This window comes from Pteropus vampyrus, unplaced genomic scaffold, assembly GCF_000151845.1.
Source record: "Pteropus vampyrus isolate Shadow unplaced genomic scaffold, Pvam_2.0 Scaffold245, whole genome shotgun sequence".
Lineage (NCBI taxonomy): Eukaryota > Metazoa > Chordata > Mammalia > Chiroptera > Pteropodidae > Pteropus > Pteropus vampyrus.
The window spans coordinates 164,210-180,119 of record NW_011889026.1 but is presented as its reverse complement, the minus strand read 5'-3'; the positions used below and the strand labels follow the sequence as shown (position 1 = coordinate 180,119).

General features: G+C 58.0%; 1 protein-coding gene across 1 annotated transcript in view; it reads right to left on the bottom strand.

The window, feature by feature from the left end:
* The window catches only part of TBC1D2B (TBC1 domain family member 2B), a gene marked incomplete at its 3' end in the record, with an annotated part of 27,924 nt that extends 12,247 nt beyond the window's left edge, over positions 1–15,677 (bottom strand). The window contains exons 1-6 of the mRNA XM_023520033.1: positions 15,111–15,677; positions 14,038–14,191; positions 5,780–5,945; positions 3,302–3,462; positions 650–882; positions 117–449 (exon numbers count right to left, since the gene is read on the bottom strand). Coding sequence (XP_023375801.1) covers positions 117–449; positions 650–882; positions 3,302–3,462; positions 5,780–5,945; positions 14,038–14,173 — 1,029 coding nt within the window. The remainder of the gene's footprint in view (positions 1–116; positions 450–649; positions 883–3,301; positions 3,463–5,779; positions 5,946–14,037; positions 14,192–15,110) is intronic.
* Between the last annotated feature and the right edge of the window lie 233 nt (positions 15,678–15,910).

The window sequence follows — 15,910 nt, the reverse complement described above, 5'->3', positions numbered from 1 at the left end:
AGGGGAAGCAGAGTGTGACCACTCGGCAACGAGCGGCCCCTGGGGTTTGAGGAAAGGCAGACACGTTACTGGAAACGTTTTAGTGCCAAACTTCCTCTTGAAGAATCTCAAAAATAAAAAAGAAAAAAAAAACCGTACTCCATGAAGACTGTCCACAGAGAACAGCCGCAGGAAACAGGAAATAAGGAGCACGCGCTGCAGTGAGCCATGGCGCTGGGTAAGCGGTCGCCGGGATGAGGACTCTGAGCTGCAGAGCTCATGGGTCTGCCGAGCAGCCAAGGGCGGTCGGGTCCCACCGGCTCAGAAGGGGGCTGCCGTTGGAGGCTGTGGAAAGGCACTCGACCCCTGTTCGTGGACTCGGGGGTGAGGCGCATGGGGACCGGGTGTCGGCGGGAGTGGGTGGTGCAGACGACACCCTCCGCTGACCCTCCTTGGGCGTTCGCATGTCTCTGAACAAATGATGGAGCAGAGTGGCAGGGCCCGGGACAGAGGCCATGGCTACACTGACCATAAAACTCTCAGGGGAAAAGGACCCTCTGGGAAAGAGGACTCAGAGACACACGGGAGCCAGGACGTGCCCCGGCCCGGCCCGGCCCAGCCCGGCCGCCTGTGCGGGGGACCAGAGCGGAGGGTGAGGGGGAAAAGGTACCTTCTGACTGGACAGGTCTTTCTTCAGTCGTTCCAGCTCTTCCTGCTGGCTCTGGACCTGCAGCTGCACCTCGGAGGCGGGCTTGCCGGCACCGCCACTGCCCGATGTCCCCTCGGTCGAAGGGTCACCGCTACTGTGACGATTTTTGTACGATCCGATCATGTCTTTCAAAGGGCGCTTTCCTTTGTAAGGAGCACGTCCAAAATCAAAGGGAAATCCCGAGCCAGTCGCTCCTGCGAGAAAACAAAGCTTGTTTTTAAGGGCAGGACAAGTCTTCCTCTTGGGAACTCGGACGAGACACACCTCCGAGCCGCCTGCACTCAGCCCCGGCGACGCTTCTACGTCCGCCACGCTCGACTGCGGCCAGGCCGAGCCAGGCACAACCCCGGCCCCCCCGCAAGGTCCTCACGTGGCCACCCTGAAAGCACACGCTGTGGCTGCTCGATCTTCGCCTTAAGACCGACGAAGAATGACAGACGGCCCACCGATGGCGGTGCGGAGCGAGCGACAAAGCCTATCGCTCCCCTGAGATTCTTCGGTCGTGTTAAGTTTATTTTCCGAAACCTATTTCAGAACCTTGGAAATCCCCACATTCACACCATCGTTTTCCCCTTTCGGGTCCTTTTGGGACGCGAGGCCAAGGAGGGGCGTGGCTGCGGCCTGGGCCACCCTGCGAAGCTGGATGGCACGACGCAGACCAACCAAGGACCCCTGGCTTATCTCTGCTAATCTGTCCACAGTAAGAAAGAAATGAACCAAAAAACCCAAGTGTATGTTTTAGAAATTATAAACACGTGTTTTAAAGTATGACTGTATTCTCTTCCTTAAAAACGAGTATTTAAAAACATTGAGGGATCGAAATAAAACAGCACGGGTGGATTCGAATACATGCAAATTCGAAATACAGAGGGGAGACACGACGAGTACGTGCTATATACATCCCATTTACATAAAGTGAGAAAACAGGCCGAACAAATCTGTGCCGTGAGGAGGGGGCCAGTGGTTACCCGAGGGGGCGGCACCTGGGGGCCGGGGCCTCCCCGCTTCCGACCTGAGTGCTGGCTACACGGGTGTTGTCCCTGAGCGACAATCCAGCGAGCTACGACATGGCCCTGAGTTGGGGACTTCTCTGTCTGTTATTCTTCAATGAAAATGTTTCCGCAGCAATACAAGGACACCCGAAGAAGGGCGGTCTGCCTCCCAGAACGGCACAGGGGGCGGGCCGGTTCCCGGAGCCGCTGCAGGACAGGCCAGTGCATCCAGCAGATCGGAGCCGGTGACACCTCTGTCCCTCTGTGTCTTCAGCACAGCTCCCCCTCAAAGGGCCAGGCTGCTCCGAGGGACCTGGGGGTCCTCATCTCTCCCCTCATTCCGCCCTCCGAGGCTTCCTCCCAGCCCTGCCCACTTCCGTCCCTTCCCGCAGCCTCCCAGAAGCCGGGGCCCACGCCGCGGTCTCAGGAGCCCCGCTCCGCCTCTCCTGGGTGTGCTCCCACCGCCCTGCCGGGCAGCTGGTAACAAAGCACACTCACCCCACGCCTGTCACATTGTGTCGCACACCCCCATCCTGTGGGACACAGGCGAGCTCCCCCTCCAAGCAAGTCATGGTGGTCCTCTCCCAGGGAACAGGACATTTCCTCAGTAAATGCTCACTCACCCAATAAAGACGCCCCGAAATCCCGCCTCACGCTAGAACCGAGTGTGAAGCAGAACCTCAAAATCGCTTGTCGTTAGTCTACATTTAAAACATCAATATTCCCTTAAGGGATGAACAGATGTAGGACCGTGAACGGCTGCTAAAAGCATCAGGCACGAGAAAGATGGAGAACTGTTATGAACGGGTCAGGCCCACAACCCTAAACCCTGATCCATCCTCACATGATCGAGTGAGAAAGCCAGACACGGTGCAACAGGCAACACGCGGCACCCTATGGGCCCCTCCCGGCCTCTGCTCTGACGACCACACGCAGGAAACGGAGGTGTGGGCGCCGTTAAGCTGCCCCACAGAAACGCCGCCAGCAAAGGCCCTGGCACGGAGGCCCCGCTTCCTCAGCAAGCACAGCAACGGGGGAGGGAGAAGAGAGGCCCGAGCAGACAGCCGCGGACCACGTCTGCAGGCCACAAACGAGGGGGTGAGGGAACACTCGGGGCTGGCTGCAACTGTTCCCAGGTATAATCATGACTCTGCGGCGACAATTTGTGAAAGAGTCGTCCACGAACAGAGTTGCAGATGCAACGGACTGGTATCTGGCATTTGCTTTCAAACAGGCCAGGCGACGGTGGGGGCGGGCAGAGGCGGGAGGGCAGGGGCGACGTGGAGGAAATGAGGCAGACCGCAAGGTCAGAGCCGTGGACGCTGGCGCCAGGACACCAGAACTTGCGACACCGCGCAGTCTACTCTCACGTACGAGTTTCTGCAATAACGAGTTTTAAAATCAGTATTTCCTCAGAGAGCACCATTGAGGTTCTAGCTTCTGAAAAAGTTTAAGAGCTACACAGGGATCTGTGTCTTGTAACATCCGATTTTTCAGGCCTTTGTTCGATCGCCCACACAGAGCACGTGAACCCGCCGGGCCTCACGCCACTGGAAAGGCCTGCTCCGGCGTCCCCGGTGTGAACCCACGGCAGCGAGGGGACAGGAAGCAGAAGCCGCACCTTTGTTTCCCTCGGGGGTCTGCTTCCTCCTGTCCTCCTGTGCCGAGGACTCCTCCAGGTCCCTCGGGCTCGGGTCCAGAAGCTCCCACTCCTCACTGGTGTAGAACACGCTCTTCCGACTGTCATGCCCTCTCCCGGGGCGGAAGGAATACATGGAATTTCTATTGGGGAAAACGAACTGCGTTATTATTTTTTTCATTGTAAAACGACGCAATTTCACATGTACAGGTTTGGCAAAAACGAAGAGTTCGCATGGGATCCGGCGTCAGCGGGGACATGGAGAGGGAGCCAGGAGCCTAAGGTACGATGGGAGGTGCCCGCAGCCGCACACGCACACGCACACACAACCCCAACACCCATCGGCAGGGAAACGTAAGCAAACCGAAGCCTGTTCACACACTCCAACACTGCACGTCGCTGAAGATGGGTGCGTTCACTCGGGAAACACCTCCTGTGTGCCTGCTGTGCTGTGTGGCAGGCACTCCTGAGGGCGTGTAGGGTAAGCCAGCGGGCGAAGCGAAGAGATCTCTGTGCAACGCACTTTCCAGCTACAGCTACACGCATGATGTGAATAAACACTTTTTAAATGCTGAATGAAGGGAAGAAAATTGAAGAATGACATGTACAAACAGGATCCGGTTTCGACCCTTTGAGATGGCACTTCTAATAGGCGTTTATGGAGGTACATACATACGTGCACATTTTTAAAGTCTACACGTGAACGATAATTATCAAATACAGACACTGGTTACTTCTGTGAATGGCAAGAACAGAACAGGATCTTGGAGAAGAGAGGATTCGAACTCTATCTGCGATGTTCTCATTTGTTTTTTTAAAAAAAACGACAGAATCACATGGCTGAGGAGCGGCCACCCACAAATCGATCCACTGTGCTCCACACTTGCCCACTTGCTACAAATATTTCGTTAAAACTTTTAGAACCTAACCTGGGACTTCTGCTTCCAGTGAAGACAGAATACCAGGGACTGGATTTACAGTTCCCGAAACAACTAAAAATTTGACTGAGCGCAGCCAACGCTTCTCAGATGCTGCATGTCAGGCGGCACAGCGATCCCGACCGTGACACGAATGTGGTGAGCCCTCGCTGCCACCTTGCTGCGTGGAGACTGCGGCCAGGCCCGGTGCCCGCCGGGGGCCCGGGCGGAGCTCACAGGGCACAGAGCGGGAAGACGGCTGTGCAGAGGCTTCGGAGATCAAAGGGCTCCCCGAGTGCCCAGCGAGGGCTAGCGGGCTGTGTGTAAGCCAGCGGCCCACGGACGGGGAGAGAGCCACCTGAGGCAGGGAACAATCTGAGGGTGCACAGGGCGGGGACAGAGTCTGGTCCAGGGGACCAGGAAACCTCCTCCTCAAACGAACGTCACCAACGTGGCCCCTAACGCTGTTCTCTCCTCCCTCCCAACAAAGCTTAAAAGGGACTTCGAAAGTATCAAGCTGTTTCTGAACAATTAAACCGCCTTCCAGAACCAAGTCCAAGAATATTTACAGGAATACAAAATAAAAATCCAGCACCCAGAAAGGTAAACTCATAATATCAGGCATCCCGTCAAAAAATTACCGGGCATGTAAAGAAGTAGGAAAATATGACTCACTGAGGAGAAAAGTCAGCAACAGAAACAGACTCAGAAGTGATAAAGGATAAAACCAGTAGATGAGGACTTTAAAAGTTATTGTAACGACTTCCCCGTGTTTAGGAAGCCAGAAGAAATCCACGAGGCCCAGGATAAACGCACAGCGGATGGGGTCGCATTGGACCAGACCCTGGAGAAGGAAAGATTCGTGAACTTGATGCTGCTGCGACAGAAACCACCGTACTGTGTAATGCCGTTTGCACAAAATGTCCAGAACTGGCAAATCCATCTAGACGGAGGGCGGGGAGGAGGGCTGGGGGAAATGGGAAGTGACTGCTGAGGGGCATGGGGGTGTCTTCTAAGGCTGCTCATGGCGATGTCTGTACAGCTCTGCGTACGCATTAAAAACCACGGAACTGTACGTTTTAAATGGGTGAACTGGATGGGATGTGAATTATATCTCAATAAAGTGCTTCTCGAAAACAAAACCAACCCACCTCCGCTCTCACTAGCCCACGTACACGCAGAGGGTGGGGTCCGGGCAGCCTGGGGTCCTGGAAAAGGGGCTGGTCCCTAGGGATAAGAAGCTGGTTCTGTCACTTGGGAGGCTCTTGAACTTGGACGAGGACTTTTCCTGGGCTGGTTTCTGTCTCTGCAAAAGGCCAACCACAGGGCCTGCGTCCCAGAGTAGGCGGCTGCTACGTTAAAACACAAGTGTGAAAGCATGGGCCCGGCCTCAGGCATGTGACAGGCACTCTATACAAGCGTCTTGTAAGTGACAAAGACCAGCACAAAGGTAGGCTGGTTTTATGACTCCACGTAGAAAACTGTAACATGTATTATCAGAAGTCACCCACTTCAGTGTCACGTGTGGCTCCCAAAGACTCACTTGAGCTCGGTGCCCCACTGCTTCAGAGAGAAATTGATGGAATTCGGGTGCCCCGGGGCCGGCTGACTTGCGGCCTGTTCTCCCACTAGCTCTCCTGGGGCAGTTTCCACGGCTAGGACATTTCTGGCTTTTTCTGCAGAAGGATTTGGGTGTGGGGAAGTGAAATCTGAAAGAGAGGCAGACACAGGTCACTCGGCTGGCACACGGAGCTCGACATCCTCCGTGAAACGCTGACCGACACGCCACGTAAAAATCTATATACACACATCATGGCGTATTTTTAATGTATGTCACATAAAAATACCATCCCTGGTGGCTCGGGTGTCCCGTAACCGTTTTGTGATCTAACGCAGATCCACGTTTCTCAAAGGCAGGCTGCGATGTGCTTCACACTGCCAAGTGCTAACAGCCTCGGCCCAGGGACCAGGAGGCTGCGTTCTCCTGCGCCGTGTGGCTCCTAAACCGATAAGGAGCCACTTCCGGGAGAAGCTGCTGTACAACGAGCAAAGTGCAGATCGGATTCCATGACACTCCCTCTTCTCTAAGAAAGTGGGGGAGCACGAACTCACACAGAGTTGTTAATACTTGCAAACAGTGACGCTGGAAAAGTGTGTATTTCACAGAAGACTAGCTTGGTGACGTCACAGGCACAGGCGTCGGCACAGAAGCGTGACACGCTTCACACCCAAACGCTCTAAAAGGTGAGCTCTTGGAACGCCGAAGGCTGACATGAGATAAAGCCCTAGATTTGTTTCAAAATAACAGTATTTTGTTACTTAAGAAATAATATTTGCTGAAAATAACATGTTATTTGCTTCAAAAATAACAAAATTAAGTGGGCGAGCGCACCAATGAAACCAGATGGATGGTGAATAGCTGAACCCACCCAATAACCGTGAGGGTGATACTATGTTACCTTTTCTTTGCAGATGTTTCAAATTTCCCATAATAAAAACTAATTTTAAAAGTTTAGACAACAACGTATCCAACTGCAAATACTTGGTATTCTTCCAAGTGATCTTCCCTCCTGGACGGGGGCGTTCGTAAGCAGAATACATTGTTTCAAACCAGCGAAGGACAGGACGGCCACCTCCACCTCCCTCCAGTAGAGAGTCCCTACTCTCCACTTGGCAATGCCAACCAGAACGGAACTGCTGAACACTGAGGTCCAAGAAAAAATGACTTTCTAATTACATGACACAATCCGCATTGCCTAGGGCGGGCGTCTGTGCGGAGGACGCAAAGCTCCGGGAACCCTGGGTGGCAGGGCCCTGGCAATCTGTGTCCAAATAGGGCGTCTGACGACGGGCTGGCGCTGGGCGGGCTGGCCGCTCACCGCGGTGGTGTGGGAAGGGCTCTGCCACACACCGGGAAACGAGTCCCGGTGTGACACGAAAAGGTGGCTGCTGTGTTGCTATCAGGGGAACTCGGCTCCGGGCAGCAGAGTCAGCACAGGCCGTGGGGGGGCGAGGGAGGGGCAGCTCTGGAAGGAAAAGCAAGAGGCTGTGCTGGGAGCCGGGAGGGCCCCGGCTGCAAATGCGGGACGAGCGCAAGTCGAGGCGGCTGGAAGTGACACACGGCCACGACTCCCAGCTCCTGGGTTGAGTCACCCTCACGGAAGCAGAGGTGCTGAGGGTGCAACGGGGAGACGCGGCTGTGGCCCTGGGGGGCGCATCTAGGAGAGAGACGCCAGGTGACAAAATGCCAAGCCAGGCACACAGCTGCGTGGAGTCCGGGCGTCCAGACCCCTCCTGGGAGGGGGCGCTCCAGGAGATGCCCGGGACTGTTCGAGGGAGGGGAGGGAGGGCTCCCACCCTCGGCGGCACCCACGGTGGCGCCCCTTTCTACGCTTTGACATACGGGTGCCCCCCTCGATTTCATAAGGAAAAAAAGTGCCAGGAAGGAAACAGAAAACGAGTTTGAACACCGCTAAGAGGGGCACTGTCCTCCACCTGCTCCGCTCGTCAGGACCCACGAGCCGGGGCGAGGGCCGGAAGGCGGCCACCTGCCCTGCGGTGGACCCGCGCCACGCGGGCGCAGCGGCCGTACCTTTCAGACGGGGGGGCCCTGCACTGGGGGGTGCGTGTGCCAGCAGCCGGCGGGCGAGGAGGCGGCAGGAGGGTGAAGTGGCGCACAGGAGGGTGAAGTGAAGTGGCCCGCGGCTGCCCGCGCTGGGTCCTTCCCTGTGGCCCTTGCAGGCAAAGCGCCTCAGTTCTAAGCCAAGCCAGGAAGCAAACACCAGGAACCGCACAGCCGACTGCAGCCTCTCTTCCTGTGTGGGCTGGCGGCAGGGGGATGGCCCCTCGGGGGCAGACTGCCGAATGCTTTGTGTGACAAAGACAACGCGACCTGCACCTGTCCTCAGGCCACACCGGAAATGCTTCCTGGCAAAGTCCGGGGCCCTGGGGCTGGGGGGAGGGAAAAGACGGGAGGCCAGGGAGGCTGTCGGGGAAAAAGATCCTCTGGTGAAGTCATTATGTGCAGTGAAAAAGCAGCTTGTTCTGGGTTTTGCTATTATTGTTATATTTGTCTGGTTTGGGGTTTTTAAAAGACCGGGTGAGATTTGCTTAGTTACGAGTGGAGCCACTGGCCTCCCCTCAGCACACGCCCGCACATCGGCATCCGGACGCAGCCTGCACTCTAGGGTGGGACCCGGACCCGGACCCGGACCCGGACCCCGGACCACGCCCCAGCCTGCAGCTGCCGTGGGGGAGAAGCCTGTGCCCGAAGGCTTCGCTGGAACACGCCCTCTGCTCCTTCTGGAGTTTCCAAATGCCTGCCGGGCAACTCCCAGCGAGCTCCAGACTCCAGTGTGCATTTCCCAGGCTCTGATGCCGGCCGGCCCGGCCCCGTCAGTCCCGGCTCCCCAGATCCGCAGGCACTGCCCCACAGCACGGCGCGCTGACCCAGGGCCTGCAGGGCGGCCTGCGGGGCATCGGGGGGGGCCACCCCCATCCCGTCTCCCACTGCTAGCCGCTGCCCCAGTCAAGCAGAGCTGAGTGCTGTGGGAGGGAGCCCACCAAGCCAAACCCAGGACGCAGTGCCACCCAGGGGAGGCGCACAGGGCGCAGGGGGAGACCGTGCCCACATCTGTCGAGAACACTCCACAGGCAGCCTGGAAGTCACCACCGGAGGTGGAGTGCAGAACGCGGTTCATCTGAAGCTGCTTTTTCCCTCTTTCTCGAACGCGTTTAATCCAGACAGCGAAGGAGGAGGTGGGAGTAGTTAGAGATACCTCCCCAGTGAGGGCACGGGGGGACTGAGCCTCAAAGGACAGGTGGTGAGCCGCAGGCTCCAAGAGCCCCAGGAGGCCAGTCCACGTGTCTCGCTGATCACTTGTCCACCTGCTCTCCCACACCCGCTGCCAAGGACATAAATTCTGGGAGAACCGGACACTGGTCTTGCTTGTTGACAGCTGCACAGCCCACGCCCAGCAGGCAGGAGGGACTCGGCAAACAGGTGCAGAGCTCGGTGAAGAGGCGGAGACGGCGGGGCACCCTCTAAGGTGGCCCCACGGGGGATGCCTTCTCTGGGCTCCGGGGATGAGTCAGGAGACTGCAGTCTCTAATGGACATGTGCTCATCTGCCTCCTGGCCTCTGAGAGACCTCTGAATTGGGGGTGCAGGTGCACCCCTGACTCCACGGCTGCCTCTGTGGCCTCTCACGCCTCCCTGCTCCCCTGCGAGCCGGCTCCGCCTGTCCCCGCTGGCACCAAACCCCAGCCCGTCGTGCAGTGTCCTTTCAGATCCGCTCCAGGAGGCTGGACCCGAACCCCGCTCATCACCGCCGCCCATGGTGTGACATCAGACTCACAGGAGGAGCCCCGAGAGCAGCTCGCAGATGGGGAAGCGGCGTCGGCCCCAGCGTGGAGACACGCGCGGCCTCCACCCCGGCAGGACGCTGCCGATTACCACGACTTCTGTACTTTCGAAGGACACCTGGCACGGTGCGGGACTTTACGAATGGGATTTCACAGAGTCACAGCCTCTGTGACCGCTTTGCGGGATCCCGCCGTGATCACGGAATTCCCGCGGCTTTGCCAGTGCGTCCCGCCCTGCGGTTTTCCGCCCGCCGCTCCCGCCGCCTGCCGCACCGGCTGCAGACACACGACAGCCGCACAGCCCAGGCGGCCGCTTCGGGGAGGAAACGTGTGCTCATCCCCCAACCGTCTTCACGACGCCCGATTCTGCAAGACACGCCTTCCGCACGCACACAGGCGCTTGGGCACTCATGCCTCCCGGGACAGTGAGGGCTCCCGTTGTCCCAAAGTCTCAAGTCTTAAAAAACAAAACTCTCGCTACTCCTGGCTCATTTGCTCATGACTGGGAAATGAGTAAACAAATGTGCTGGACACGCATCCTGAAATGAGGTCATTAGCTTTTTACGGGCGCCTCCTTTGGCTTCTGGCTACCTCATTCCCTACATCCAAGGTCTGGGACCCTCATTTGCAAAGATAACTTTGCAAATTATTCATCTGTATTGAAATTAGGCCTTTCCACAAACACAGAAGAGCAGAGTGGCTGGTGTCCGAGGCGTGGCCGACCTCAGAGACCTTCAGAGGCCGGGCTGAGGAAAGGCAGGTCCACAGAGCAGATAAACAGAGGACAAAATCACCCCACTTTCTGATGGCTGATTTAACAGAAAGCGGCAGATCCCAATCACTCTGACCATGTGGCTCTGGCAGCTGTGACAGGGCGGGCTGCACACCCAGTGCTGTTCCAAGTCCTCCTTCCCCACAGACCCGGTGCTGAGGGCGGCTCCCCGGCAGCTGCGACGCTCGCCTCCCTTCGCGGACTCCCCGCTAGCCGGGGTGGCCGTGGAACCTGGCTTGAGCTCCTGAGCACGGCCAAGGCTTCCTGGTTGTGGGGGCCAGGCCCAGAGGCAGCTGGCCAAGGAGAAAAGCTAACGCACTAGGGATGGGGGACAGAGTGGGTCCCTCAACGGCACCGATGAGCAGCTTCGCCAGCCGCGAACCGCCTGTCACGAGACAAGTCCCCCTAAATCCCCATTCGTCAGGTTTCCCATTCGCTGAGGCTGGACAGCACCCTGACTCGAAATGGTAACCTACATGTACACACACGCGTACGCACACGCGTGCCCTACGCTCAGCAACGCGGTTTCCCACGTGACCCTCAGGGCCCAACTCCGGGGGCGGGGAGTGGGGGGCAGACGAGGTCGCCGTTACTACCCCGATGCCAAGCGGCCGACGCCACCCCGTGCGCTCCATCTCCCTCCATTCTAACCCCACCTCTACACCCTCCAGGTCCCACCACGTGAGCTCCGGATCTGCTCACTCGCTGCCGTCCGCCCGGCTCGGCCCAGGTCGAGGCTGCTGGAGTTTCCAGCCAGGACACCCGAGAGCCTCTCACTACCCGGAACCCATCCCTGCCCCTCGGCCAGGGGTCCTCGCCTCCGGTGCACATCCGCCCCTGTCACTCGCCACGCCTTCCACGTCCGGCCCTGGATCGCCCACCTGGCCCTGGATCGCCCATCCGGCTTTCTCTGGGGCCACTCCCGCCTGCCCACTCTCCCTTCCAGCTAGGCACTTGGTCTCTCGGGCCTCCAGCCTTTCCACTCTTGCTTCACGTGGCGGTTCTTACTTGACCTTGAGGACTCGGTTCAGCTGTCACCAAGGCCAGGAAATGCTCTAACACCCCAAGAGCAGGTAAGGCTCCTGTGCGCACCTCTGGCCCTGTGCTTCTGGCTGCACCTGCAGCACCAGGCGACGCGCCTACAAGTGGGTGATGCTCTATCCCAATAAACTTCATCTCCACAGGCCTTCGTTCTTGTTAGAAGAAAAACTTAGGGTCTGACAAGCAGTAAATGCGAGAGCCGAGGCTCGACCCGGGCCCGCGGGGCTTCTCCCCCGAGACTGAGCTGCCTGTGGACACACTGCTACCGGCAGAAAACGGTCCTCCTTCTCTCCCCCCGTACTGGCCTTGGGCACTGGGAGTGTGCCGGTGGGTGACGCCCGTTAGACAACTGGAAATGTTACCCAACTGGGAAAGAGGTGAAGAAACTAGAGGTTTTGTTTTTCACACAAATCAGAGTCAGAAAAGCATTCTTCTTCGATCCTAGCTGGCGGCAGCGTGGTTAGGCCGGGCTGGGCGGGGAATGGCCAGCATGGCTCCAGAAACACCACAACCACATCCACGTGTTGTTTTTCAACCAATTTTTACCTCTGATGATAAAACAAAAGAGGCTAAAGTGCAGTCTTTCTTCTCGACTGCCTCCTCCAGGCTTTCTGACTCCCTGAAGAACTACAGTCTCGTAAACTGCCCGGTGGTCCAAAGCTGCAGTATTTGTCCTTAGAAGCCATCTAACACTCCAACGCTCTCAGGATAGAGTCCAAAACCCCACACCCAGACTAGACTCCGTCCGCTCTGGCCTGAGTGGCCTCCAGCTCGGCTCACCCACCGCTCCCTCCCTAGGGCCATGTGGCCTCCTCTCAGCCCCAGAAGGCACCGGGGTCCAGCCCTCGACCCTGAAACTCCTCCCTCTCTACTAGCTAAGCCCTGGTCACCGGTCAGGTCTCAGCTCAGCTGCCACCTGCTCAGAGAGGCCCCCTCGCTGTGCTCACCCACTCCTGGACCTCCATCCCCTGAAAGTCCCTCTCACACTCACGTCATGTGTCCTTCACACCTGCTTAACCACAGACGCCGTGAGGGGCGGGGTCAAGCCCAGGACGGGCGCCCACTGTGCTGAAGGATGAGTCAATGTCAGTGGTGCGCACTCCACGTTCCCACACGAAGGGTCCCCGAACCGAGTGAACAGAACCGAATGGGCTCCCGATACGGCTCTGGCTCCCCAGCGGCAGCATCTGGGCTTGAAGAGGGAAGGACGTGTGCCACACAGACTGCGTGGCTCGTGCCACCACTCTGCCCCTTTTAGGAGCCACCACCGAGCCTCTGCTGGAGAAGCGCTGTGTCCTCAAAATAAAGGGACCGAGGCAAACCGGGACCTTCCGTGCCCGGGCAGGAGCCGCCATCGCGACTCCCGCCAGCTCCCCTGCAGCTCCCACGTGTTCCCGGTGGCTCCAATGCCGACTCGCTGAGCTTTTGATCAAAGGCACGACAAGAGTGGCTTTAAAAAGACTCTGTCAACACTGAGTAGGACGGTGAACCAAACACAGAGGGGTTCAGGCTTGAATTTGGAGGCGGCGCCTTGGCCCTCGGGGTCCGGAGCTAAGACATCGGTGAAAATGACTGAGGTGCCGAGAGCTCTCACAGGACGTGTCGGCAGGTACGAAGCGGAGACAGGGTTGCTCACTGACCAGAGGGCTCGCCTGCTGACAAATACTGTGGCCGCTAAAAACGCAGTAGGCGGCAAAACCGCACTCTGGAGGAAAAAGATAATTAAAAGCCCAAGAAGGCACGTGCTTCTAAAACAAGCTGGCCGCACACGTGCCCACACCGCTGGCTCCCGGGACCTGGGACGCGTGGCCGTGTCTCGCTGCAGGTGTGAGCGCCAGCCCGTGCCGGCCTGGATGTCGGCAGGCACCCCCTGATCCCCGAGAAGGGCCAGTGTAGGGCCTGGCCCCTGCACGCCTGACCAGGGCTCAGGGGCCTGCCCTTCCCGCCGCCTGTCTTCTCCCTGTATGAAGAGCGGGGGCCGCGACACAGCCCCGCCCCACAGTCTTCGCAGGGAGTGGGCCGGTCAGCAGGGAACTGGTCCTGCTCGTCTATGGAACAGGGCTCCCCACAAGCAGTCACGAGCAGATCACGGGGGTTAATTGTTGATATTCACATTATTTATCTCTACAGCGCAGGTGGCCAGGGATTCCCACGAGCTGTGGAAATGCCGCAAAGTCAGAAAGGAACGGAATCGGTGTTGGACAGTGCGTCTTCCTTAGAAGCGTCACCAGGTCACACGTCACTGCTTTGAGGACACTTTCCGTGTCCACGAGCATCTGCAAACGCCGGCAACTCTGGCCAAGTGTGCAGGTGTGGGTGTGGGGACTCTGCCTTCGGGCAGGGACAGCGGGCTGGCTCTGGGGTCACACGGGAGTCACCCCAGCACATGCACCACTTGTCGACTCAGCCTACCATCTCTTCGGGGGCTTGGCGCTGGCCTCGCCTGACCCCCCGGTCGTCACAGGTTTAAATGCGCTCGTGGACCTGGACGCTCAGTGACTGCGGAAAGCCGCCCGTCCACAAGGGACCACGACCGCGATTCGTGCCCTAACCTGCCCCACCAGGCCGGCCCGCTGCGTGGGACGGCGCCACGCAGAGAGCGGGCACGGGCGCCGCCCGACTCACCTGCGCTGTCTCTGGCTACGAGGCCCTTAGCGAAGTCCCCGGGAGTGGGGGGGGCCCGGCTGTCGCACTTGACCGTGTCCAGACCGTTGCAATACTCCCATCTCTTCTGCTGAAGCTCCTGCAGCCAGTAGGTCATCAGCTGACGATTCGGAGCCTGAAAAGGGAGGGCGGGGGGAGGTGGAAAGTGTCACGGCCGCCAAGAAGCCGAAGGGCTTAAATGTGTGATGTTTTCTGAGGGCAGACCGTACTCCTTCCCACCTGAAAGGGAGCGTCGACGAGCCAAAGAAATCTAAATTTCAAGATTAGCAGCTTTCGCCCACAAACTGTTCAAGCAAATAGCAATTTTAACATAAGGCATTTTACTCTCAGAAGAAATCTTTCTGAATTCTAAATTACGGAATGATAAAATAAAACATTTTCCTCGAGAGGTTTTAAGAAGGCCTGATATTCCCGCTGCCCTTTCACTGAGAGCCTATAAATTTGATCTTAAGAAACCAGATCTCACATAGGCATGGATGACATCGTTGCCAAACCAAATGAAATAGTGGCGCTTAAACTCCGCCAGCACCTGGGACAGTGTGCCGGGGACGATGCAAACCGAAGACGAGACTGCACGCTCATCACGATGGCTAAAATTGTTCGAGCTGACATTTTTAAAGAGCACGTAGACCATTCATTGCCGGTGGGGACGCAGGCGGCAGTGTGTCTGGAACGCAGCTCGGCAGCTGCTCATAAACATACTTCCCGAGCGACCTGGCAACCCCACTCCTAGGCACGCCCCAGAGGAATAAAAACGCACTTACACAAAAACCCGCACGCAAATGTTCAGAGGCTTTCCTCGTAATCGGCAAAAACTGAAAACAAGCCAAACGGGCATCATCTGCTGAGCGGACGAACGGCAGCTCATCCACACACTGGGACGCCACCCGGCGACAGGATCGAGCACGGATCCACGCCGCGTGAGGCACGTTAAACGCACACGGAAAGCGGCCCGACCCGAAGGGCTCCGAACCGCAGGACTCCACGGAGGTGACTTTCCCAAACACGCAGAACGGTAAGGGCAGAAAACCAACCTGCGGTTGCCAGGGCTTGGGGTGAGGGCAGTGGCTGACGGCACGTGGGGGTCTGGGCTGATGGAGCTGTCTGCATTCTGCCTGTGATGGCGACCGGTGAGTTTGTGTGTCTGTCCAAACTCAAACTACATACCGGAAAGAGTGGATTTCACTATGTGTATGTTTTAAAGAAACCAACCAAGATGCAGAGGGCCAGATGGCAGGTGTGGGCCCCACAGGGGAGCCCTGGGAAGGGGGCCACGGCACATTTACGGGACCTCAGCAACACCGGCAGGCAGCGAGGTGAGCAGACACCGACTGGTCCCAGGCCCAGAGGCAATCTGGAGAACTGCTTCGCAGGCTTGACAGCAAGTGACAGACCTGGAGGCCAAAGCGCCGCTGTCCACGAGCCTGGGACAGCCCCAGGGCTCCTGCTGCTGCCGCCTGGGCGCTCCCAACGACGCCTGTGCACAGAGTCCCAGGTAAGGAACACCACCCACTACAGGATCTCCGGACGTTGCACAGGAAGTTCTTGCAGCTATCAGCTGAGTGATCGTTTCAGCCACCCATTCGACCAACATCTACTATCTGGACTAACAGATACTTGGAATCAGGAGAGACAGGAAAACAAGCCAGTAGCTTTGGGAGTGTGTCGCGTGCAGACCGAGGCCGCGGGGCTGAGGCGGGCTGCTCCGCCCGCCGAGCGCCAAGCAAAGACGTCTAACCACACAGAGGGGCTGCGACGGGGGCCGTGACACTCGAAGTCCGGGAGGCCGGCCCCCCGCAGAAGCGAAAGGCTCTCAGTGCTGACTTAATGTCTG